At 43.8% G+C, this 27,018-nt stretch overlaps 1 protein-coding gene across 3 annotated transcripts in view; it reads left to right on the forward strand.

The window, feature by feature from the left end:
* The window catches only part of zfhx3b (zinc finger homeobox 3b), a 218,663-nt gene that overhangs the window by 101,782 nt on the left and 89,863 nt on the right, over positions 1-27,018 (forward strand). For all 3 annotated transcript variants that reach the window (XM_019886699.1, XM_019886698.1, XM_019886700.1), the window contains 3 exons: positions 18,351-20,876; positions 21,755-22,334; positions 24,653-25,146. In XM_019886699.1, the coding sequence (XP_019742258.1) occupies positions 18,387-20,876; positions 21,755-22,334; positions 24,653-25,146 (3,564 nt within the window). In that variant the 5' untranslated portion in view covers positions 18,351-18,386. The remainder of the gene's footprint in view (positions 1-18,350; positions 20,877-21,754; positions 22,335-24,652; positions 25,147-27,018) is intronic.

Consider the following 27,018-nt stretch of genomic DNA (forward strand, 5'->3'; position numbering starts at 1 on the left):
CTCACCTTAGGTAAAGAGTTATGTGGCTTTGGCCTGCACTCTAATAGGGGAGGTCTTGACCTGCTCAGCCAGTAGCCTGAATACAGAACAGAAATGGGCCAATGGTGTCAGCTAAGGTAATTTAAAGGCGAGGGGTATGTCACGGTCCCACCGGGGAGAATGTTTGGACCGAGTGTGTCCTGACTTCAGGCCTTCTTCCAATTCACTGGCATTCAGTGTGTCAGCAGGATGGACCAACGGAGAAATGCTAATTCATCTTCTCCAAATTACAGCAAAGAAGTGAGGGATCAATGTATTTCCATCATATATGCAACATTCTAGGTAACACTTTGAATATGAGATTTATAGCGAGTTGGAGTAATAGTTTTGCGGCGACATTGTGATGATTTACTGGCAGTGTATTGAAGGCGGTGCGGGTGACCATGTTGCATTTCAAAACATGCAGAATGGTGTTGTTCTGTATCCAAAGCCACACTGACTCATCTAGAGGCCTCTAAACACGGGACAAGACGGCAGGCTTTGCACTAGACTGAAGGCTGTTTCCGCTACCAAGCATTCCCACTTCTACTTAACTGACAAAAGACCTGCCAGACACTTTTTTTCCCCTTTGCGCTACATATCTTTTGTTGTCAGCTGCAGCCTGTTATCTCACCCCCCACCCCCCCCAAAAAAAAAACACAGCAAGAACTCACCAGGTTTGGTAAACAGTTTATTGTGAGCTGTGTCCTCCGCTAGCTGTCCATCGCTTCACTCCTTAGCTTTGTTTGATTTGTTCATTTCTTCAGTGAATATTTCCCGAAGTTTCCTTTCACAGAAACGGATGGCTAAATATTTAGTTTTTTCAACAATACATCTGAGCCAAATAACTCCACCGATGACATTTTATGGAATATTTCTACTCAGCCTTGCAGATGTATTATCCATCCCCCAATTTAGATTTAGTTTCCTGTCTGATAAAACGGAAGTGTGACAGTGGGGGAGAATCAGAATATTTTACGCTAGAAATGGATCTACATTACCCACATACTAAGCTTATTGTGTGCGGTTGGAATAATTACTGCAGTCTCGGTGTGCAATCAATATTTGTCTTTGTGTGCAACTTGATTGTTAACGTTTGTTGATATGTCATCAACTTAATTTATTTTTCATGGTGTTGAGTCTTTTATCCTTTCTAAGGACAATTTCAGTCCAGTAAGTTGAATTTCACTGAAATAGTCAGTATTAAATACAACTTTTGAAATAATGGACAAACCCAAATGAGGCGTATTCTAAGAAGGGAAGTCCACACCTAAAAGGAATTGAAGAAGACTTTTGGAGTGAAAGAAAAAGTTATTCGGCTTTGTTAGGATTTGATTACACTTCCAAGAATTGTGCACTGTTATTTTACAGGCGACATGTTGGTTGTTTCATAAACCCTTAGATACCTGCCCAAGGAAAGCAGTGCAAGACCGAACCCATGCAAGTGCAGGTGTTCTGGCTAATTACTGAAAATCATGTGGTGATCGGTGGAAAAACAGATGTTGCAGCAAATAACCCCCTGCACTACTGCAAAACACACACATGCCATCCCCTTTTGGTCATTGCTCACATTCGTCCCTAAGCGTTTAGCACACACGCTGGCAACGTGTTCACATTGAAACTAGACTTCAGTTTTGATGCTGAAAAAAAAAAAAAAAACGCACCAATTGTTCCATCACCCACCTTTGTCTCACTCTGTACCAATTAACACTCAACCTCCATTACATTGATTGGCTATCGTGTAGTATTGGCTAGGTGGGTCATGAACATATTGATCACATTGACCCATTGTCTGAACCATGAGAAAATGTTGAGCTCTACAGTTCTTTCACGCGCTGGCAGATTAATATGCCAGTGGCCTTGAAGCTGCTTGGCCACAACATTAGTTACAGATGCGTGGTCAAAAGCACAGCAGCAGTATTAAGGATTGTTTAAAGACACTGCAAAATGGATTCAAGGCTGAAAACATGTAATGACTGAAATCTATGAAGTAGTCAATTTTTGTTTTGGTTTTTTTTTGGGTGGGGTGGGTGTGGCGAAAACAGCACCCAGTAATGCTCGCACGTGGGCATCCAGCATGAGTTGACATCCCCAACAATAGAAGAACTTGAGCGCTTTTGTTTTCATCAGTTGTCCGGCACAATTGTGAGTTAATTATTCCTCACTCATGAGCTAGCTGGTTGCTAGAACCTCTTATCCTTGTGCGAACCTCTACGGGACACTGTATTTTTGCAGCTCAATAATAAGAAAGATGCAGGTACTGAAGTCCAAGCAGAAGAGGGGAAGGGGTTTTACACGCCCTAAGCTTTTGAGAGAGGAGCAAAAGGTTTTTCTTTTTCTTTTTTTTTTCTTCCAATTATTTTGCTTTTGTTTTGCTAACAACACTCATCTCTGTCATGTGCCAAATTTAGAAGGCTTATGTATTTATTTTCACTTTACAGGAGCTTTAAATGAATAGCTGTCTGACTATGTTAGTCAGAAGCGAGCCTTATTTTTGTAAAGGTCGTAAATGTTTTTTTTTTTTTTTTTGCAGCTCTTCCTAATCTTAGCAAATGAGGATGTGTGATGTGCTGTTTGAGTGAATGTGTTTGTATATTTGTGTCTATTTCGTTTTTAATGCAGCTTTGGGCAGTCAGATGACGTTTCAACGCTTGCAACAGGCTTGCATGTGCTTTTAATGACCTAATCAACACACCACACCCGAGCTCTATTGTTTGGGGTCCAGTGTTTTCCCGCCCGTATCTACCCGCCCCTTTGCTCAGGTTTACCCTCCCCAAAACACACCTTGCTAGCCAGTCAAAGGGCAAACCACTGCCCCAGCTCCTAAAGGTGCACCTGGCATCTCGAGGTTCACTCCAATTACATCCTCCCAATTACAGGCTATGAACCAATTAGTCATCGTCTCATTTTACACCATCAGGGCTCCCCCCTTGTTACAACTCAAATAGGGGGGCATCTGTTAGAGCTGCGTCAGAGTTGTATCAGAGACAGCGTGAAGAAGGTGGCTGGAAGCTCCTGTCAATGAAGCTCAAAGGAGCTTTTATGATGTTTTCTTTCTTTGACTTAGCCCCACTCCCCCCAGAATGAGATGTTGGTTGACATGCAAATACCTCATACAGAACAGTTGTCTGCAGGCAGCTACTTTAGCAGACTCCAACATGCACATACATTGTACAAAACACACAGCCGATAATTTAACCTGTCAACTTGTAATTTGTAGTGGCACTCAGCTTGAACTTTCAGAGCGAGCCAGTTGGACCCGCTCAGATTCGTGTCTTCATCTTAACATGTATTTTTTTCCCCCCCTGAGGTGCAAGGTGTTGTGCATGCATGTTCATTAGCGAGTTTTGTCCTGTCGACATGAATGAGAATTGTTCCGAGCATCTCCATGGATATAAAGATTGGCGCACCGCACCATCACACTTTAGCCTAACTTGTGACGACAGGAGGAACTACTTATGAACACCGAAATGCCCTTTTTTTAAAATATTGCGCCGGTTTACCAAATGATGTGCGCAATAAGTCTTCTTGTGCCTTGTATATATCTGCTTGGTATCCAATTCACTCTCTCAGAGCAACACATTGTCATTCTAACTTTTGTGTCTTCATTGGTGAATATCATCTTGTAGGCGCGTGCATGATTTGATTTCATGCAATATGGGACAGATCTAGCTATTTGGTTTTGTGGAATTATAATGCCTGGTTAAGTTGTCCAAATCTGATCACGTCATTCTCATCTCATTTTGGGCGAAGGAGATCCAGTATTTCTTCAATTTTAAAAGGTCATAAAGCAACAAAATAACCCTGAGGTACAAAAATTTTTGCCAAACGGAATAGCAGTTGCTTAGTTTTATATCACGCCCCGCTGGAAGAGACCTACAGCCGCATTAAAACATTATGCTGTGCTACCATTATTCAAATAAACAAGAGTTGAGACATTTGAATGTAGTCCCTCCCCTCGCCCCTCCAAAAAAATGCATTGCCGACGTTTTGGATTGGGAGTGATTAGCTGCAGATACTCAAGAGTCAGACGCAAAAAAATTTAATAAAAATAAATTTTGATCCAGACATCCTCAATCCCTCGTGCTGTAAGGAACAGACACAGTCTTCCCAGAGGTCCTATCCTGCCCATTTATCCTTCTTTTTAATCATCAAAACAATGGCATCATTAATTAAGTGACCGTTAAATGTGCATTTTCCAAGGGCCACCAGCTAGTGCTGAAAGGTTTATATCCTGTGGCAATTCCATTTTGGTTTGTGTTTTAGTCACGACATTAGTTGCACTGTAAGTAGTGATTATATAGATGTCGTTCACCAGTATTTATGTGTGGTCGCATGTGTTCTAAGTCGTTCAAATTCTTAGTGTGGTCGCCCTTGTCATCTGGGGCTGAATTATAATGTTATATAGTGCGGCGTTTGTGAGCGAGTGAGAAAAACAAAGAATACAATATCAGGTCATCTTCCTTTTAAAATCAGCATCTTTTATTGACCTCTGTTGAAGATAACTTGCTTTTTTATTTTCGACAGAATGTGGTGCAGTTTTTACGACCTTGACACACGCCTTCCCTCCCCGACAGGCCTGAATCAATTGATATTGTGTGTCATAAAAGTAATCCTGCGGTCCTCTTCACGTGGTTTCTTTTTCCCCTGCAAGATGCATCTGTCATTGACTTGATCCTGCAGCTCATTATCAGCACTCTAATTTACAGTTGGGTTGAGCCGAGGCAGGGCTGCTTGAATTGTCCCGACATGAGACATCATCATCAAAATCATCATCATCATCGTCATCATCTGGGAGAGCCCACAACCAAATCCCTCGGAAAATATTTGCTCATGCTTTGCAAACTGTTTTGGGGGAAACGGCTCTTGACTGCATTTTAAGACAAAAATATCACGACAACAACCAACAATAGAACCAAAAGTGGTCGAGATGATTTTAGTGTGACATTATCTCCGGTCTGGTTCATCCCAAAAGTGTTTGATGTGGTTGAAGTCAGGGTTCTGTGCTTGTTCTTCGACACTATACTCATCCAAGCCTGGTTCTTATGTAATGTCAAATAATATGCAGGGAATAACTGTGCAATAACGTCAACTTTCTACTCTTCTCACAAAACACGGCGACCAACATCGCAACACTTGTGTTGCTTTCTGAGAGGCTCACACACACACACACACACACACACACACACACACACACACACACACACACACTACATATGAAATGAAGTCTTTGCATACACATGCCCGCGCACTTAAGATATGTTCCTGTCCTCCAAGGAATGTGTTGGCTCTCTTGGCAAAGTTTGACCTTCAGACCCTGAACTCACATGACTGAAATTCCACACACATAGACATATTATGCTGAAACAATACACACACTCGGTGACTTTTATCTTCCCGCCCCTACTTGGAGTTCGAGTCTACACCACTTAGAAATTCAGCTCACAGATAAGGAAGCCAAAAATACATGGCAGCAAAGACATGGTCAAGTCCTCCCGGAGGATGTGGAAGTCTAGCCCGGAAGATGCGCGCTGTTGGGGGGCTTGCTAAAGTGATCCCCTGGCCAACTTGAGTTGTGCCGAGCCGTGTGCTCAGCAGGCTGCCCAGCTCGGGTCCAGATGTGGCAGCTGTGTCACGCTGAGCCCGAGATGCAGCCGATAAGAAGATCTGGTAGTGTCTGGGCCTGGGTTTTTGGGTCTGTTCCGCAGCGGTTCTAGCTATATGTCGCGGTTGTTACTATCTGAACTTTGACAGCCCCTGTCATGCTTAATGCCTCACTTCCCAAATACCGCTCGGTCGTCCTGATTTATATCTACCAGGTGCTTCAGTGTGCATGCAGCACTGGGATGACAGGAGGCATGTGGCCATTTCATTAAGGCAAATGAACAAGGGCAGCAGTGTGTGCATGTGTCTGTGCAGATGAGGGACGAGGCGGGGCTGCTCTTTCTCAAATATAGCTTCACACCACTGAGGCTGTCACAACATTCAGAGCAGGGGGGGGGGATATTAAGAATTTATTAATACTCTCTTAAAATATCAAATTGCGCATGCTTTTCCCTTGCTCTCATTTATCTCATTCCTATCGTTCCTTTCCTTTGAGAAAAAAAATTCTTTCCCGCATACTCCTTTTGAGGATTTGCATTTAGACATTTGTGTGTTGTGCTCGACTGTCCAGCCGCTTGCTTTCACTCTGACCCTTTTGCCATTTGTCACAGTTGAGGGATGTTTGCCACCAGGGCCTCTCTCTCTCTCTCTCTCTCTCTCCCTCTCTCTCTCTCTCTCTCTCTCTCCCTCTCTCTCTCTCTCTCTCCCCTCCCCCACTTCCACACACACACACACACACACACACACACACACACACCTTCCATCCACATAATTGTGAATAGCTAGAACAGGGATGACCAACTGGCAGATTGCGGCCACATTAGGAGTGTCCCTCGACTCATTTTTGAAAATTAAAAAAAAAAAAAAAAAATCATATTTCATCAGATTTTAGTTGTAAAAACATTAGTCACCACTAGTTGGCAAACATCATGCTTCTAGTGTGTCACTTACATCAGAGCGGAAGGGAGGCCACATCACAACAGCGCCAAGAGCTAATTAGAACAAGAAAATTATGTCTTTCAAGTAAAATAGGAAGCAGATTATATGATCACCGAATTCAAAGGCAAATTTATATGACGAGTATGCTTAGAAATCCTATCGGCTATCAAAGTTTTCAACCTAAATCGCCACTGTCTACAACACTGATCGAAAAAACAAAACAAAACAAAAAAAAAAAAAAAAACAATAAGTGACCTCCCCCGATCAGCCCCGCCACAAGAACTGTTCGTTTAAAGTCTGTGGGGAGTGAGTAAAAAAAAAAACGGGGGGGGGGGGCATCATTTAAGTTGCCCATTTCCATACTTCATTCTTTTCATTTTCACTTTAGAATTGGGTTAGTCGGTTTCAGTTGTAGTTGAATGGCAGCGGCTCTCCCTCGTGTTAAATGAGGACTCCCTGTCGGCCGCCGACAAGGAACAGAACTTAGATTCAGAGCACATGAACACAAACTGATTAACGGGCAAAGGAGCTTGTTTTCTGTTTACCCCCCCCCCTTCAATTGAAGACAAACTAGTAGTTTTGCTCACTCAAGGGTTTTAAGAACATTGTGGACAAATGTGGTTTGGTATTTCTCACACAGTCATGTGAAGGTATTCTTTAGCACAGGGGTCCCCAACCTTTTTTGCCCCATGGACCGGTTTATGTCAGACAATATTTTCAGGGACCGGCATTTAAGGTGTGGCGGAAATAATACAACAAAATAATATGTTATGAGCTGCATGAAAACTGTGGTGTTTTCGAAATATAATAATAAACACAAGGAGCGTCTAATCTGGCCGCAACACTCTGATCGCTATGGTAATGTTTAATGCCTTCAAAATACGATACAATGCAAATTCAAAGTGCATGAAAATGACCACTCACCACAGCCCCGAGCTTGATTTTCTGCAACCAGACGGTCCCATCTCGGGGTAATAGGAGACAACGACACCTCAAGTGTGTGTTTTACGTCAAGTCTACTTCGTAATTTTGTTTTAATCGCCGTTGCTGCAGAAAATCCCCGCCTCACACAGGTAGCATGTCGGAAATAGCAACAGTGCTACTGTGGCGATCTCAGAATATTCAGCCATAACTTTAATCCAGTTGTCTCGAACGTACTTTTAAGGCCGCTGTCATTTGATCTCCAGCAGTTTTTTTACTCATTTTGCGAGCTCTGGTGTTTTGTTTTTAAGCGGAATCGGTCACGTGACGGGGGAAAGCGTGGCTTGACGTGTGTCACCGGCGGTTGAGGACCCCTGCTTTAGCAGTACCCCTGTGGGCCGCCTTTCATAGATTTCCTGTAAAAGTTTAATTCCAGCCCTCCCTCAGTGGTTGCATCCTTGTCACTGCTCTACCGAGCAGGAACATCAATTTGCACGCTTTACTTTAGAATCCCTCTTTGTCAGAGTTGCTCACATCGGTTCATAATTAGTCACCATAAAGATATTCCATCCCACCAGCATGTCAAATGCATGCAAATTTACCGCCTTCAACAGTTTGTAAGAGAGTATTACATATTGGAAATGCTAAGTGTATTTTCCTTGCGCAGGATTGAATGCCGTCTGCATTTTGCGAATGTAATGCTATGCTTGTACAACTAATTACAGAGTTCACAGTGTTCAAGTGTGAGTGCTAACTGGAGATGTATGCCACAGTGGTATGAAAATAGCCATGCGTTCAGGATTATGTCCATTAAAGTCGCTAATATGATAAGAGCTCTTACAAAAAAGAAAAGAATTTAGGAGCGGCCTTGTGAATAACCTTTTTTCCTTCCTGCAGTGAACATATTTTAGCGTTTTCGTCTTTGTCATTCATGAGTTCAGCAAATGTCACAGGGAGAGCAAAGATTTTGACTGTGCAAGGTCGTCAAAAAAGCCCTCTAATTATTTATCCAGGATATCCTACTCTAGAATTAGAAGCCAGCTCACCAATGGCTTTCGTGCATATTTTTTCCCTGAAAAAGAAATAATTTCCACTGAATGTTTTCACTAGGACACCCTCTAATCCCTGGTGTATACTGCGTGTGTTTGACATTTGAGCATGAGTCTTCACCACCTCTCAGTATCAGCGTGCAATGAAAAAAGATGAAAAAGAAGAAGTAATTGAGCCTTTTCCACGCTTAAACACTGTGCAACATTCCGCATCTCTGCGCTCACCCTAGACAGCCTCCAACCACATTCAACTGCTTTTTCGCTCATTTGGTCTTCACATGCCTCCTAAATGGGATCATCGCACCGTCGAGTCCGAGACCTAAACGTGAAGCCGGGGCCAAAAGCTCACACTGGTGACATGTTCGCCCTTGCACCAGCATGCAGTAGTGTTGATCAATAGATGAGCGGAATTGTGTGACCAAGGGTTTTTCTCATGACTGGTGTCCCCTTGAGAATGCTTTGTTTGTCTTATTCAAAGTGCCAGTGAACACAATGTTTTACCAGGTGCACGACCGGGCCATTACGAAGGGATTTGTTTTCCAGATTACACAAAAGAGGCGTAGGATTATAGACATGTTATCTGTGTCCCCTTTCTGTCTGTTAGGGCATGATCCCTGTGCAGGACTATAGCCAGGGTATTTTCCTTTGACGCTTTCAGTTAGTTGTGTTCTTAAGATTATTAAGAGAAAAAAAAGAAATCATGACACTACATGATGTAAACATTCGCATGTCCATTCATATATATTCAGAAGTTGTGGATGAGCGAAGTACAATGTGCATGCGTTAGTGATTTGAACTAAACCGGAAAATCGCATCAATGCTTGTTTTTGACATACCTGCCTCAGTGTGAAAATGGCTTGAAGTTCAAGTCAATCTGACCGGAGAGTTAGATTAGGTGCAGTCGAGCAGTCGCCGGTCCTCCCAGGCCTCCCTGCTGCTCAGAAACGGGAATCGGGGGAATGCTCAGTGCAAAGCTATTTAGCTCTGGACTAGCCTTGAGCTGGCTAACTAGCATGGAGCCACGCCTTCAAGTCACTATTTCTCACCTGCGGGCCAGCGAATTTGTGAGACTTCCTCCAAGTATTGTACTGTATTTCAAAGGAGGGGAAAAATAGTGAATCATTTGAACACCAGGCAAGAAGAGAAAACAGAAGAAGACTGAGAAGACTTGCTAAACGCTAATATATCATGAAATGTATGTGAGAGAAACAACAGAATATGTGTTTAGGTGCTAAAATACACTTTTACCAGAAAACCGGCTGAAACCGCAACACGGCGGTGTGTAATCCACAGCAAATTAGCAGGTAAATTATTAAGGGTGCGTTAGTAAATACGCCCTGAGCGGGCTCTGCCTCCTGCCGACCGTTCACAAATTGAGAGCGTTGTTCAAATGGTCTATCCGCTTCTTCAGAGTGGCTCAAAAAGGAGTGCCAGAGCACTCTAGGCGCTCCAACTAGGGACATGGTGCGCCCATAGCGTCCGGCAGTACAGAGAGTAACAATTTAAGCATGAGCTGTTGGGTTGTAACAGGGTGCATTTGAAAATTAATGGGAGGGGAGCGTACTCTGCCTCTCCAAATACACGACTCTGAAAGTCATGATAGGGCTTCAGAGTGAATTTCCAAACACACTTTCAATGTCTAGACAGAAAATATTACAACAGCTACAGAGCAAACATACATGTCTGAGTATTCAACCTGCAGGACGAACCTACAACACCAAAGCTAAAAATTTTTTTTTTTGACATCATAAACTTCTCCTAGTACAAAGTATGTTAATTTTTTTTTTCTAATAACATTACCGTCGTGTGATTTATGTTTGAACTACTTTGAACCAGTTATATTTAGACTTTTGAGATCTGTAGGCTGAGGCTACAATAAATGGTACCAAAACTACATTAATGTTGTTTTTACGCAACCCTTGTGAGGATAAGCAGTTTGGAGACTGGGTGAATTTGTTGTTGTTGCTTTTTTTTAATTACTTGGTATTGCCATTAAGGGACTCAGTTTATAGCATGCTGTGAATTTCTTGTCATATTGCCGACCTTAATATAGACATCCATCTGGAACGGTTGAAAAAAGACAAATACTGTTCTAGTCCTAATCTCAGTGTGTGTGTGTGTGTGTGTGTGTGTGTGTGTGTGTGTGTGTGTGTGTGTGTGTGTGTTTGTCATTTTGGTTGCGAGGATGAAGCTATACAGTAGCTGATAATATTGAGAACATTTTCCTAAACTCCTACAATAATGATAAGTAAACCGTTTTATTATTGGTCCCCTAATCAATATTGCGGCTTCTTATGGTTTAATATTTCAAGGGTATTGATCATTTCAACAACTGCGTTTGTGGTTTCCTTAACTACCATCCTGCTGGCTTCACTCTTCTTTTTGGGCAGGAGCGTTCGACACATAGATACACTTGTAATTTCATACTTGATATTTTTACCCAGGCCATGGTGATGTTTTTCAGTGCATGATGATGTGTGCTTCATTGAACTTGGGTTCACCCTCATTGCCACCCTCATGCTGTTTCTGTGGTGAAAATGAAACTGAGTGAGTGCAAACAGAAGCTTTTAAAGCTTTTAGCATTTCCTCTCATGAGAGAATGTTTGCTTCCAGCAGATATAAATAGGGGCAGATTTTATAATTAGTTGAAATGAAAGACCCGGGGCTCACACACTATGATCAGCTACTTTGCCCCCCTTCATCTGTGACCTTCTTGCTCCTTTCTTCCCTCATTTTCAAGTCCTCGAGCATGTGTCCATTTGTTCTCGCTCACTTTCCTCGCTGTCCTGGTGCATATGTAGTAATTCTCCCAAGATGCATCGTGTTTGGTGCTCGGCTGGAATGGTGCCAGTGTGGCAGAGCAGCGTACAAAGTCGCGAGTGTCTTCCCAGAGTTTGTGCATTCCAAAGGATGGGAAAGTCAGCAGTGCATGCTAATTGAAGAGAGGCTCCATGTTAGACTGGAGCAAATCCTTCAATCCATATCTGTTAGGCTCAAATTGTGATGTCTATCTGACTAATCTGATAAGATTTTTTTTTTTTTTTAAGTCACACAATTTTCTCCCCATCTTTGTCATCTGCCTTCTTACACCAAGTAGCAAATAACCAAACGTGTATACAATGGTATCTTTGTTTCCAATTTCGAGAAAAAAAAAATAATGCATACAGATGAGGACTGACCTTCACAGTAATTTTTAAAACATGCAACAATGCCAAGCATTTACTTTAACATGAATATATTAATATAAATGAATCTACGACGAATATAATGTACTCTGACTGTTCTCGCTATCTCCTCGTTGAATGAAATTGTATGAGCGAACCATCCCCCCTTTGTGCTGGTTGCTAATTGTAGGGCTTCTTGCTGTGTGTGTACCGCTTCCTTTTGCTTTGCCACCCGCCAAGTCTCTCGCCTGCACGCTGCAGAAATCAACCAGTAATTAACCCACAGTTAATTAACTACTTCTAATTACACCAGCACCTCGCTTCGATCGCACCAAAAGAAACCTGAGAAACAGCCGCGAGTAGAAATTACTCCTGGAGGTCACTGGAAGTTGTTGTGAGTTCTGATCAGGTCTTAATCAGGCAGCCGTTTAAAACAAACATCTTCTTCCCCCCCCCCCCCCAAAAAAAGTGTTGGGATGAGTCTTATTTTAGGTACAGTCAGTGTGAATGCAAATGATTCCTCTATTAAACTACAATGGCAGGCAGTAGAGGCCAGCCCTCTGCCAAGGCCAAGTATCAATAATTTGGATCAGCACCAAATTGTACCATTTTATTGATACGCATCTTATACCTTTGCTTGAATGTCATCGTTGATCATTTTTGCATAAATCAATAAGAAATTCACAAAAATGTGAGAAAAAAAATTCTTGAAACAAAATATTGTAACAATGAATCCTGGACCCAAACAAATCTTTAATACTGCTTACTTATAAACTAGTACATTATACACAAGTACCTAAGCGGTCAAAACTTTGTCACCGTTTTCATCCATCTGCTTGGTTTTCATCTAAAAAAAAAGTGTGGCTCAGCCATTCATTTTATTGAAATCCATTTTCCATGACATGTGCTCATGACTCGTCTGTTTTTGTTTTGCGTTGCATTGAGCATCATCGTGCACGTTCATTCGAAGCATTTTTTTAAAATTGATAGACGGCAATGCAAACTTTCAGTCAGGCAACATAAGAATAAAACATCCTGTCAAAACTTTTATTTTGAAGGCTAGAAACCCCAACTTGCCAGTTTGTAGCCTTAGATATGCCATCACAAATCATTAATGAAAGATTAGTTATTTACTTCATGAGTCATCAATTTATTTGTCTGTACAACTGTGGTTATTTTTATCATGTTTATTTTTTGTGAATATTTTTGGCCATAGAAGGGATGGATTGGATTTACATTATTTCCTAGTGAAAATATTACTTTGGATTTCGTACAATTCTGTTTCAGTCAGACCTTCTGTAACGGATGAATCAAGATAACCGATGTTCCACTGTGCATCCAAGTGATTAAATCTGGGATGCAAAGTCTCCATAGTAACCTGAGCAGATTTATGTGCGTCCAGAGCTTGACAGAAGTTCACTCGATTTCGCTTCGGCTATCTCTTCTAAATACTCTGAGGTGCCAGTGAGCCCCCCATCCCACGACCACCTCCGTCCTCTCTTCACTCTCGCGTAAACACCCAGCGCTGTTCTTCCCTCAGACTCAACACCACCATGGCTATTTATGTCCCCCCCCCACACTGATATCTCCCTCTGAAGATCATTGATTTTACGGGAAGCCCTGTTTACAGGCTGAGTGCCATCGACCTGAGGTGACTTTTTGCCTCCTGCAGTCTGAACAATGCTGAAGTGCCTTTATGTCTGCATGAGCAAAATGGTTGAGCAAATAATTACAGCCACAATAAACAACACTGCTCTACTGTATCTGCATGTGGTTAATTGACAGTTTCACAGGGGCAAATCTGTACAATTACATCAACCTGAGCGCCAAGACTGTGCACCTTGTATAGGTTTATAAAAAAATGCCTGCTACTTCAATTCCAGTTCCATTTTTCAACACAAGATTAAGTACACTTGCTCAATCTGATGGGATAAGCACAGACTGTACAGATTTGACAATTGAAGTTTTTGGGTACAAAAAGTCAAAGCACCACCAAGAAAATATGACCTAGATACAAATGACCCCCCAAAAAAGGCTTTAGACAGATCATGCTCAATTTGTGGAGTGCTATCATACTCTCAAAATTTAGCTGCATCAGAGGGTGCCACTAATACCAACACCTCTTCCAATGGGATTTTACGCTGTTGTACTGGGTCTTATTAAATGTGTAGATGTACCTAAAAGTGCCTGCTGAGTGGAATAAGGTGAACTTGGGCATTTAGACGGGACAATTTAGAGTGTTCAATCAGCCTGCCATGTTGCGCAGCATAAAAAATATCGAAGGGCCTTAATTAAAACTGTTGGTGTTATTCATTCACTTTCCGAACCGCTTTATCCTCACAAGAGTCGCGGGGGGTGCTGGAGCCTATCCCAGCTGTCTTCGGGCAGTAGGCGGGGGACACCCTGAATCGGTTGCCAGCCAATCGCAGGGCACACAGAGATGAACAACCATTCACACCCACACTCACACCTCGGAACAATTTAGAGTGTTCAATCAGCCTGCCATGCATGTTTTTGGAATGTGGGAGGAAACCGGAATACCCGGAGAAAACCCACGCAGGCCCGGGGAGAACATGCAAACCCCACACAGGGAGGCCGGAGCTGGAATTGAACCAGGTACCTCTGCACTGTGAAGTCGATGCGCTAACCACTGGATTACCGGGCCGCCGCTGTTGGTGTTATTGATCTACAATATAATGCGGATGAAAGGGAAAATGTCTCAAACAGAAAAAGGTGCATTTTCCTCTCTGTACAAAGCAACAAAAAGTGTGACTTTTTGACTTATGTTGAATAGTACAGCACACTGATGTTTTTCTAAGCCATTCATTGGAACTAACTTAGCAGATAAAGCCCAGCTCCGATTTGCCTGAGGAGTACAATGGTTCCCCCCATCAATGAGCATGTCCCTAGTGCAACATCAAAGGCCTTCCCCTGCTTTATCAATAAGAACCCTTCCTTCCCACATCTTCCTGTAACTTGCTTAGCGTTCACGCCATTGATTTTCCAATAAGCGCCCTTTACCCTGCGGTGGCTGGCCAATCTCACTGAAGGCTCAGAGACCAGACACAGGAACACAACATTAAACAGGGACAAAAATGCATTGGCATTGTTGGGAGTAGGGACGCACCGATAGCATTTCTTCTCAGACAGAATTTTTCACTTAAATGTAGCCTGTAAGGTATTTCAGTTCTAAAGAGGGGTGTGCATACTGTAAGTGGCACACAGGTGCACATGTGCACTGACAAGATTAAAAGTGCACCAGATTCTAGTGTGCAACTGTGCATTTGCATAGCAAGAATTGTACATTTTCTTTGTGGTCGACGGGCTTTCGGTGGTGTTGTCGTTCACAAACGACTCATTCAAATGAACAAATCTTTTGAGTGAATGAACGAAAAGCAACCACTTCTGAGGAACCGATTTGGTCCTTTCCCAGTTCAATTGTGCTCTGCCGCAAATGTGTGCCACATGAGAAACTCCCCTGCAAATTGCAATGGTGCCTGTGTGTGGAGGGACTCCCCACAAGGTGGTGGATTTCATGAGTATCTCAGTCTCGTTGCACAGCAGTTACTGCGATCTATCAAAGTGTGTCTTCCTTGAGACGGTGCAAAAAAGATTGGCGACCACTGCCTGGAACTGCGCCAAATCAGCTGTTCCAATACTGTAAGTCTTTGAGTTCATCCAGTTGGTCTGTCGGGAAATGTGAAAAGGAAAGTAGTATCCATGTCGTAGTACCAAAGAATTTTTTTGGGTGCGGATGTACAATATCACCAAAAATAAGTAGTAGATTCCAAGTTGGGGCTCTTCTAGCTGACTTTCGGTTGTGTTGATTATCGATATTTGATGACGAGCAGTGCTTGCATTTGGGGAGGGGTCAAAACCAGCCCATGCAGGACCCCCTTGGAGAAACAGGCCAGTCTCAAGACACGGCCACTCCTTCTGAAATGTGATTTAGCAGCATTAACACCGATTACCTTGGGCATTACACCCAGAAAACACCCACTGGTGAAAAGATGGATGACCAAATGTCGTTTCCTTTTCTTGTCAGATGACCTGTTCTCCAGCTTGACTCTGTCTCATTTGTTAGTACATTAGAGAGAAGTGAAGTATGACTTTTAAAGGGAAGAAGGTGGATTTACCTTCAGTAAAGCTTTGAAGGCAGGTGGAAACAGGATTGTGCGCTAAAGCAACCCCTCAAATCGGCTAAGGAATTCAGCTTTTCCTTCCTTCCTATTATCTCTCATTGTGAGTTCAAGCTTGTTTAGGTTCTGTACAGTTCAACGTCAGTGCGGAAGCAATGGTGACATAATCTCCAGTTTATATTCAAAAGAAACTTTTTATGTTCATGTCACATTGTAGAACATTAAATAGTGCCACCATAAAAAAGTATTTTTTTTTTAGTTGCGTTTATTATCAGTCAGCACACGCAGATGCCGTCCTCCTCCACTTCCTGTCCCGTCTTGGTGCCTCCTCGAGATTAAAGCTTTTCTCTCCCTTAAACAGGTGTCACCGAGCCAGGCAGAATCTCGGAGACAAGCATGATATCAGCTGGCCCATCTGCGACTTACTGTCTCCAGACAATCCCATAGCTCATCAGTAACCACTGCGCTTTATTGAATTACACCATCTTGATTTTTAAAGGCCAATTCTGTTTTCTGTAAGCAGTGGATGCAACCATAGTGGCACTGAACAAGTGGCACCCTGTACACTTCTTATTGCTTCAGGTAGCTTAAACTGTAGCAGGAATGATGGGTATACTGTTTTCTGTAAATACAACAACTATAGCCACTTAATTCCAATTTAGCGGGAAGGCCTTGAAGGTCAGTAGCCACGTGTACCGTTGATATAGTTCATTGTGACAAGCAACGCTCTGGCAATTTGGTGTTGAGATGTGAGCAGTCTCTTTCAAAATATTACGGAAAGAGAGTGATAAGAAAGTAGGATAATGGATAGACCTGAGCCATAGATGGTCAATAATCGTAGTCTTATGGAAGACGATGTACTCCGACACTGCGGCGCGTGTCGTGGATAATGTACCATTTAGTCCTGTAGAGGGCAATAGTGTGCAAAATGGTTATCAAATTATTCTGGTCATTTAATTCGTGAATGGATAATTTCAAGAAGAGTTGCCGTCTAGACATGCAGAATTTCTTTCAATGTTCCTCTCAATTCCCCTTCCCCGTTAGCTTGACTGCATGCAAAGCCCATAGCTGCTTATTAAGCCAGTGGATAATAAATGTCGACCAGTAGTTCCCACATTCAATAAGGCAGATATCCCGAAATCATATTTTGCCACATTAAGCAAGTTGGACTAAAAAGCCTGACAGTGTGTTTTTATTTAACCTCTGTTGGGTGTAGACAAAATAATAATGAAGTGGACCATGCAGAAAATCAATTTTTTTGGCTTCACTCTCTTCACCATTATTGAAAGTGTTCCATATATTTATTGTATTTCTTTAAGTTATTCCTTTCATCAAATCTGTGTTATGTCTTTGCTCTCATAATATTCAGCGTTATTGCTGAAAGTGAATAACATTTTTTTTTTTTTTTTTGGGTGTGAGTCTTTTGGAGGTTTCAGGTATGTTGTGTGGGTGCGTGCCTCATCAGACATTCATGAAAAGTGAGACAGACTTGATCAATCTCTCCTCTCCCTCAATGCTTTATATGTCTGGGCGTGGGGGTAGACTCCACAGCTGAAATTTGCATCCATAAGTAAATAAGTAAATAAATCAAGTGCAAGCAATGAATGTGCTAATCAGCCGGGGGTTGACGGCGGGCTCGGTGCTGGGAAACTTTGCTCATGGAATATGCAGCACAGGGGGGTTAAAGGGCAGCAAAGAGTTATTGGTTTTAGCCCGATTGCCCCCTTTAATCAATGCTGGCTGCATCCTTTAATAAAAAGTATTAGCTCAGCAGTATCTAGAGTTATCATTTTATCTATTCTGTGCTCTACATTGAAGTCTGTGTTGGGCCCCTCTGGTGCTCAGGGCATAGCCAGATCCCAAAAGCTGTGCTACCATTTATTTTTTCAAGGGTGGAGGATGGTTGTATTGTTTAGTCAGGAGGCTGAACTGTGAAGGCAAGATCATAACACAGCCGCCCTGTGAAGTGTCTCAATATTTCCATTTTGAAGTGTAAATGGTGATACAGTTAAGAATTTTAATTTTAGCTGCAGTTTTCACTTTTTCTGCAGGTTATGTAAATGTTCAAAGTGCTGATGGGATGGCGTCTCTATGTCTAATTAACTCACATCTATTTGATCCATTACACTGTGTCGTTTCTCCTTTTCTGACTGCAAGTTAATTAAAAATAGATGTAGGATGGTTTTGCAGCATCTAAGATGAAGAATGTTGTTTAGGAGGTGAAGATAAAAGATGGTACCTTCCTGATATGGCAGGAAGATGAATCATTCTATTGTTTCAGTGCCTAATTTAGCGTAATGAACACATAGCTATTTCTTACTTCATTCTCTTTCTAGGATGTATTTTATTTTCTCCTTCATACACACAGAACTGTCCCTTTTCAAACCTTTTCTTAATAGAGAGTAAATAGATAGACTCTTGTTTTGAACATTTTATTTTTTTTTAGTCACTCTTGCTCCTAAACAGAAGCAACACAATCCAAAAACTCTAATCCCTCTTTCTTTGTGCGTCCTCAGGCCTGGATGCGATGAACGCCTCATGTAGGCATCAGCATGGACAGCTGTGAGTCTCCCGTGTTTTCTGGGACAGACGATGGGCTCAGCTCCTCCCAGCAGCAGCAGCAGCAGCAGCAACAGCAACCTCCACAGCCCTGGAACGATCACCCTAGCTTGCAGCTTCCTTGCGCCAACCAGGCCCCTTCCCTGGACCCGCTGTCTTTTTCTGCTCCTTATCCTTCTCAACCCCAAACCTCTTGTACTCTTCATGACGAGGTGAGAGAACTACAGTCCCTGCAGTCCCAGCCAAAACAAACATCGAGCCAGGCTCACCGGGATAGCCCTGCCACTGGCCAGCTGCATTCCAAGAGAGAGGGCCGTAAGGGAGAGGAGCGGGACCGATTGAGCTGTGGGGAAGAGGAAGAATCGGAGGACTTGGATGAAATGGAAATTGACAGCTGTTTCCCTAGCCTTCAGCCCTTTTCCGGGGTAGTGATGGCTCAAGGCGGAGGGGGCATGCCCACTCTTTTGCGTCATCAGCCCACACAACGGCAAGGTGGGCCTGAGAGTGGAAGTGAGGAAGGAGAGGAGGAAGAGGAAGAGGAGAGTAGTGATGTGGAGAACTTGGCTGGAGAGATCGTCTACCAACCAGATGGCTCAGCGTATATCGTGGAGAGCCTGAGTCAGCTCATCCAAAGCGGTGGGAGCATGGTTCCCGGCCTGCTTCCCACAAACTCTCTCACGAGTGGGGGGAAAGCGGGGGAACCTGCTGGGACGTCATCCTCGGTCTACCCTCAGATCATCAACACGTTCCACATAGCCTCGTCCTTTGGCAAGTGGTTTGGCAATTCAGACAAAGGTTTCTCCAATACCTCATCCATGGCAGGCCTCAGTCCTGTCCTGCACAGTTTTCGTGTCTTTGATGTGCGGCACAAAAGTAACAAGGATTACCTGAACAGTGATGGGTCAGCCAAGAAGTCCTGTGTATCCAAAGATGTTCCTAACAATGTGGATTTCTCCAAATTTGATGGCTTGGCCCTGTATGGCAAGGGTAAGCCAATTCTCATGTGTTTTCTCTGCAAGCTGTCCTTTGGTTATGCGCGTTCCTTTGCCACCCATGCTGTCCATGACCACCGCATGACGCTGTGCGAGGATGAACGCCGTCTATTAGGGGACAACCATGCATCTGCTATCATCCAGGGCATCGGGAAAGACAAAGAGCCCCTCATCAGCTTCCTGGAACCAAAAAATAAGGGCACTCCTGTGCCACCTCCCCTGCTTCCTATGAACTCTGGCCAGAGCTTTTATGGCACATTTAGTGGTGTCCATTTGGAGCCTGGAAGCAGCAGTGGAGGCAGCGAGACCCTCCTGAACAAAGACTCTGACTCTAGCCTCCAGCAACAGCAGCCACAGCAAACCCCGCTAAGCTCGGTCTTGTCTCTTGGAAGGCTGGGCGCTCCCAAAGCATCCACTCTTCCCTCTACCCCAGGCTCTGCCAAAGACTCCAGTGCCCTGTCTTTACACGGGGGGAGAACAGAGGAGCCTACTGGGAAAGAGTTGGCTTACAAGGGAAACGATGGGGCCAGTGAGGGCCTTGGCAGTACGTCACACCAGGTGGGGGGTTCGGAAGAAGAGGAAGGGGAACCGTTGTTAAGGGAAGGAGATGAGGTGGAGGCAGAAGGCACAATTGTGACCAGTGGTGTTAATAGTAGCAGTGGTGGAGGTGAGGCAGGGGAATCAGCTATCTCAAACCAAAGCATTTCCAAATCTCCTTTATTAATGCCTAGTAGCACTCTCCAGCCTTCTGCCTGCACCCATGCGGTCAGTTACACGCGAAACAGCAAATCCCCTGCTTCCACTTCTTCCTCTGTCAAGGAGGAGGTTTCAGCTCCAGAAGGTGGGGGGAGAACCTCAGAGCTGCCTCTGAGCTTTAACTGCCAGGGAACCACCGTTCCCCTGGCGATGGCAGCGGCCAATGTCAGAAAGAGTGAGGAGGACACTGCTGGCACTTCTTCCTCACCTCTGTCCTCCAATGCTGCTGCTGATGAAAGTGCCAATCGAGATAGTGCCACAGCTCCAGAACCAAATGATTGCCCAGCTGAAGAAGAGGATGAAAACGGATCCCTTCTGCAGCAACACCACATGCTTCACCATCATCATCACCTGCATTCATCATCTCATGGCCACATTCACCCCCAACCCGGTGGTTCCTGTGACCTAACAGGGGTGAATGACTGCTCACAGAACCACGGGCCCGGTGGCAGTGTTGGAAGTGGGGTGGAATGCCCCAAATGTGACACCGTTCTAGGTTCCTCACGCTCTTTGGGTGGTCATATGACCATGATGCATTCGCGTAACTCATGCAAGACACTCAAGTGTCCCAAATGCAACTGGCATTACAAATATCAACAGACTTTGGAGGCTCACATGAAAGAAAAGCACCCAGATTCTGGAGGCTCTTGTGTGTACTGCAGCAGCGGTCAAAGTCATCCTCGTCTGGCGCGTGGAGAAAGCTATACATGTGGATACAAACCTTTCCGATGTGAGGTATGTAACATTTTGAACTTTTTCAGGATATGGTCAGAAAGCTTTGGGGGTGTTTTAGCCGTTTTTAATGTCTTCCGGCATAGTTAGGATTTCTTAAGGTAGTGGTGTTTGAAATACAACTGACCCGATTTACAAGTTTTTCAAGGTACCAATCGTCATTTTGTTGCTTTGACTTGAAAGTGCAAATTTGAATATGAAGGCTGTACGGTGGCAGTCAACTCGGCTCACTTTTAAATAAAAGCAACAGCATGGCAATTCGTGAATATTTCATCCAAAACAGACTTCAAGGTGTTTAGTTCCACTCCCAGCAAGTTTAGTCAGCAATCAAACTAAACATAAAACAAAGTGACTAACACATTCTGCATTTAAAACAATCATACCTTATCTTTGCAGTGTGCTAGCTCAATGACAATGCTAATTAGCATCAAATTTGCGGTTCTTTAACCCTTTAAGCAACAGGTTGGAAACAATTGGTGCAGCAACATGTAAGCTGACAATACAACTGTACTCACATTCAGTTTATCCTTTATCTTCTGAGGAACAACTATGACTTGTACTGTACTGATGTACTGAGAGAGGAGTTGATGTGTTTGGAATCCCACTTGAGTTCTGGGCAGGATACACTCAGGCTGCAGTGTGATTGGCTTCTTCATCCAGGCAGGACTGCACGCAGCAGCCAATCATATGGCAGCTGGGTGGCACATACTGTATCTCAATTAAGATTCATAATTACACCTAAGTGAACAATAAATCTGTATCTCTGTCGTATACTGCCCCCAACAGGCCATGGTCTCTGAACAAATGAAACTCGGATCTCAAGACACCTCTGTGGTTGCTTGCATTGATTGTTATGTAATTGGTTGTCCAATGTTCTCCAGGTGTGTAACTACTCAACGACCACCAAGGGGAACCTGAGCATCCACATGCAGTCGGATAAACATCTAAACAACATGCAGACACTGCAGAATGGAGGCTCTATTGGATCTGCTCAAGAGCAGGTGTTTGGACACGGCCCGGGAGGAGTGGTGGCCGTGCCCTCTGTGACCCAATCCAGTAGCCACCACCCTGTCCACCACCACCCCACACAGTCCTCCGCCCATGTAAGTGGACCGTGCGGGGCCCCCTCACCGACCAAGCCAAAGAGCAAACCCACTTGGCGCTGTGAGGTATGCGACTACGAAACCAACGTGGCGCGGAACCTCCGTATCCACATGACCAGCGAGAAGCACATGCACAACATGATGCTCCTCCAGCAGAACGTGACTCAGATGCAACATGGCCGACTCGCACTGGGAGCTATGCCCTCCCCCTCCGAGGCTGAGCTCTACCAGTATTACCTGACACAAAACATGAGCCTACCACCAGGCCTCAAGATAGACCCAACAGGACCTGAGGCCCAGTTTCTGATGGGGGGCTTTACTCTAGATCCCAGCATGGCTGCCTTGACCCCTGCACTGGGTGAGTTTCTTCTCTAATTATATGTCTCTTGCGCTGCAAAATCACTCCAGTCGTGATGTAATTAGTATCTGGTTTTACCTTTATAAAGATCAAATGGCATTTTATTTTCTATTTCAAAGTTCACAAACCAAATTATCTCATTTTTGCACTGAAATATAGCTCAACCTGTTTATTTACATGATTGGATCCCGCATTCACATTTTGATGCCTTGAAACTATCTGCAGAAATGTTTGTAGGTTTGATTTTCTGCTGCTTTTGCCTCGTCATCTCAAGCTTCTAATTAAATCTCCCAAATCTGCTGGATCTCGGTGGCAAATGAGCGTTGTGCATTTCCAGAAAAAGTATAGGGAAGAAGGTCATTCATCACTTTGAAATACTGTTTGTTTTGATTTTCACTTTTAGGTGACACTATATTGGTGCAGTTGTGAGTGCACTTTACTTTGTGATACCCAATTTTCCCGTAAACAAAAGGTTAATTAGGTGGGGCTAAAATGTTCCCTACATCACTTTTCTTCGGCAAAGGCAGCACGTGTCAGACTTTTTATATCATCATTCCCAAACTGCTGCTGAAACCATTGGAGTTCCTCGTTATTTATTTATTTATTTATTTACATCTTTGTAAGTCTATTTATGTGCGTATTTTATCATGGCCCAGGAAGACAGGTTAGAGGACCAGCATGGGCGATTAAGCACCACAGCAGCATGTTTGCTGTGCCCGTTACAACCCCACAGTTTGTGCAGACTCGTCTCTAACTCTTGCCAGTTCAAAGACACAAACAGGAATTGATTGCTGTGACTAATGTTTTTCCCTCTTCACCATCTGGTTCATTTTCCTGTGAGGTGAGTTCTAATAAGCATGTTACTAGGGAGGCAAAGATGACACACACTAGGTTCATAAATGTCAGTTGTGTCATCCTTGATCACACAATAGAGGATGTCCAACACCTACACACAGAAAGAATCCTATGACTCTGCAGTATAACACATAAAATAAAGGTTTGGTGGGAGGTGTAAATTCATATACTCCCTGCCTGATAGTTTTTATTCCCAGCACTTAAATGATGTCGTTCAAGGGGGAAACATGATGGTGCGTGAGAGAGCTAAAAAGAGGAAGGGCTGACATGAGTTTTTGGAAGACAATTACACATCTGCTTACCAGAGCATTGATTTGGGAAACAAAGCTTTAAACAAACAACAAAAAGTCTCGCGGGGGTGTGGGCATGGGTTGGCTGGGAGCTCTATCGGATACCTTTTTGACTTTGGTCTATTCCCACAGATGCCTTAAATTGCTTAAATATTTATGTTCTTTACTAAAACTGCTTGAATTTTGGATTAAGCGTGTTTATTTTCACTGCAAATTTGTATCTTACCCGATAGGTAACTTCACAGCTGTATGAATAAAATCAGGCCTGTGCACATATATAAACAAACATGAGAACATAATGTAAAATGTGCTTGTTATTAATCGCTACCATATAATTTGCTTTTACCGATACCAGTGTACAGTCATGTCAGTGTGCATTTTACAGTCCAAAAAGGTGTAGTGTAATTTATGAGATCAACGGTTGTTTTGTGGAAAGGGTGCATTGAAACAGAACCATTTACATTATTATTCCACGCTTACATTTAAAAAAAAAAAAAATAAATGCTTAGTTGAAGCTCTGAAATGACAGGTGAGTTACAACCCAACCAGTTGATTACTTACAGGCCGGGCAGGGTCAAGTCCACATTGCTAATTTTGGCGGAGAAAGATATATCTCAGGCAGAAAAGGCAAAAATACTCTTTATCATTGTTTTATTCATTCATTCAGTTTTATGATTGGTGCCAAATGATGTAATCACGTTCCTTCCTCTTTGCAGTCTATTCCGATTATGTGTCAATCTAGCTAAAATAAGCTCAATCAGACAACAAAAGTAGTTTGTTTGTAAAAATTGTAAACTCGCTACAAAATATTTTCTATGTGCTATAACTGGCAGACGAGCCATTAGCATGTACCGTATATATCAGGCCAAACAAGTCAATGAGGCTGATAATTGACTGAAATCTTGGGACGATCAGGTTTTGAGTCTTTTTCCCAAGTCAATTCTCATTATTTTTTAGGTAAAACTGCTTTACTTTACCTGTGATGTTATGCGTAATAAAAACACAGTGACTCAACGTCTGGCCGAATCAACCTGAAATGACTGCCTGAAGCATACAGTGTTAATGAGATATAACTTGATCTGTGAACTGAGTTACACATTAGTTCTTAAACTTGGCACGTGTTGCGTGTTATGATGAATTATCAAACTGTTTCGATTCCACACTTGTCTGTAGGTGGGGAGATCCCGATGGATATGCGCCTGGGCAGCGGCCAATTGGTGTCAGAGGAGCTGATGAACCTGGGAGAAAGTCTATCACAAACCAGCGACCCCTCGCTCAAACTCTTCCAGTGCGCCGTGTGCAACCGCTTCACCACTGACAACCTGGATGTGCTTGGCATCCACATGGGGGCCGAGCGCAGCCTGCCTGAGGAGGAGTGGCGCGCCGTGGTGGGCGACTCTCACCAGTGCAAGTTGTGCCACTACACTACTCAACTCAAGGCCAATTTCCAGCTCCACTGCAAGACGGACAAGCACGTTCAAAAGTACCAGCTTGTTGCCCATATTAAGGAGGGAGGCAAAGGCAACGAGTGGCGACTGAAATGCGTGGCCATTGGAAACCCAGTGCACCTGAAGTGCAACGCTTGCGACTACTACACAAACAGCTTGGAGAAGTTGAGGATGCACACGGTTAATTCCCGACATGAGGCCAGCCTGAAACTTTACAAGGTGAGTGGTCCACTAATTGTGTCACTCGGTTTACAGAAAGCAGTTTATCACCAGATTTTACACTCACTCAATTTATTGTGCTGGATGTAGAGTACAGTTCAGCCTGCCACACACAGATTGAACAGATTGACATGGCCAGAGCCCACTGACCTGTCACGCAGTCTGCGGCATTTGGCAACTGGTTTTACATGAGTGGCCAATCGTCTCCAACTGGTTTTGCCCATCCATTCAGTTTCTACCGCTTATCTGGGGTCGGGTGGCGGGGCCAACGGTTTTGGGAGGGAAGCCCAGACTTCCCTCTCCTCAGCCCCTCTTCCCAGGGGATCCCAAGGCGTTCCCAGGCCAGCCGGGAGACATCGTCTCTCCAGCGTGTCCTGGGTCGTCCCCAGGGCCTCCTGCTGGTGCCCGGAACGCCTCACCAGGGAGCCATCCAGGAGGCATCCTAATCAGATGCTCGAGCACCTAATCTGACTCCTCTCGACATGAAGGAGAAGCAGCTCTACTCTGACCCCCTCCCAGATGATCGAGCTCCTCACTTTATCACTAAGGGAGACACCCTGCGGAGGAAATTCATTTTAGCCGCTTGTATCCGGGACCATATTCTTTCGGCTACGACCCATAGCTCGTGACCATAGGGGAGGGTGGGAACGTAGATTGACCGATAAATCGCGAGCTTCGCCTTTCGGCTCAGCTCCTTCTTCACCACGATAGACCGTTACGAAGTCCACATCACAGCAGTCCAATCCGACTGTCAATCTCCTGCTACATCCTGTCCTCACTCGTGAACAAGACTGCAAGATACTTAAACCCCTCCACTTGGTAAGAACCCATCCTCAACCCGGAGAGAGCACTCCACCCTTGTCCGACTGAGGACCATTGTTTCAGATTGAAGAAGCCAACAGCACCACATCATCTGAAAAAGCAGAGATGCAATACTGAGGCCACCAAACCTGACTCAATCAATCATCAAACTGCGGTCAAAGGTGTCCTGGTGCCAAGTCCTTATGTTTGAACATGGTTCGTTATGGACAATCTGTGACGGGCACAGAAGTTCATAAGTCCATTGTTCTTGTTGGTCTTTCTTTTGGGAGTTTCAGTGTCTGTGTTGTATCAAAGTGTACGCTGACGTCTCAAGCCACAATATTTAAAGAACTTTTGTTCAATTAAATACTTGAGGCGCATTTGTTTTTAGAAGTTCCACTGTACGCTGCATAGACAAAATGATACTCTTACTGATTATTGGCATGCATACACCCACAGAGTTGGTCTCCCTAGAGTGTTGGAAACACAGTAATTACAATCCAGTCCAAAGTTATGCTGTTGAGGCATTTTTGGTCATTTGTTGGACAACCTTGCTGGTTGCTCCATAGAATGGAAACCACAATGCTTTCACGAGAGGAACACAGCAGACAAAGATGATCTTAGATGTGGGGTGGATCACTCGGAGACGAATGAAGAAGTGCAAGTAGACAGAGGTTTGGTGCTAATACTCCCCGGAGCAGGAGAGGCTGAATCGTTCTCGACAGCCGTATTGATTTTTGCTGGACTTGGAGCTTCACCTTCTCCTCTAATCATTCCATAATAGCCAATGGATGAACACTCTCTGAACAAATGGCCATAAATCTAACAGCCCTGATTCCACTTAGGTACCTATCCTGTGAGTCTGCGGTTTGACCACTCCACACTTAACCCAAACTGGCACATACACACACGTAGAATAAGCACACACAACAAATCACAGACAAGCACAGATAACACAGATAACACATCCTCTCTGTAAATCATTACATACACTGCAATATAATCTTACACACACACACACACATTTATGTGTGTGTGTGTGTGTGTGATGTATATATATATATATATATA

The sequence above is a fragment of the Hippocampus comes genome, unplaced genomic scaffold, assembly GCF_001891065.2.
Source record: "Hippocampus comes isolate QL1 unplaced genomic scaffold, H_comes_QL1_v1.1 scaffold261, whole genome shotgun sequence".
In the NCBI taxonomy this organism is placed as follows: domain Eukaryota; kingdom Metazoa; phylum Chordata; class Actinopteri; order Syngnathiformes; family Syngnathidae; genus Hippocampus; species Hippocampus comes.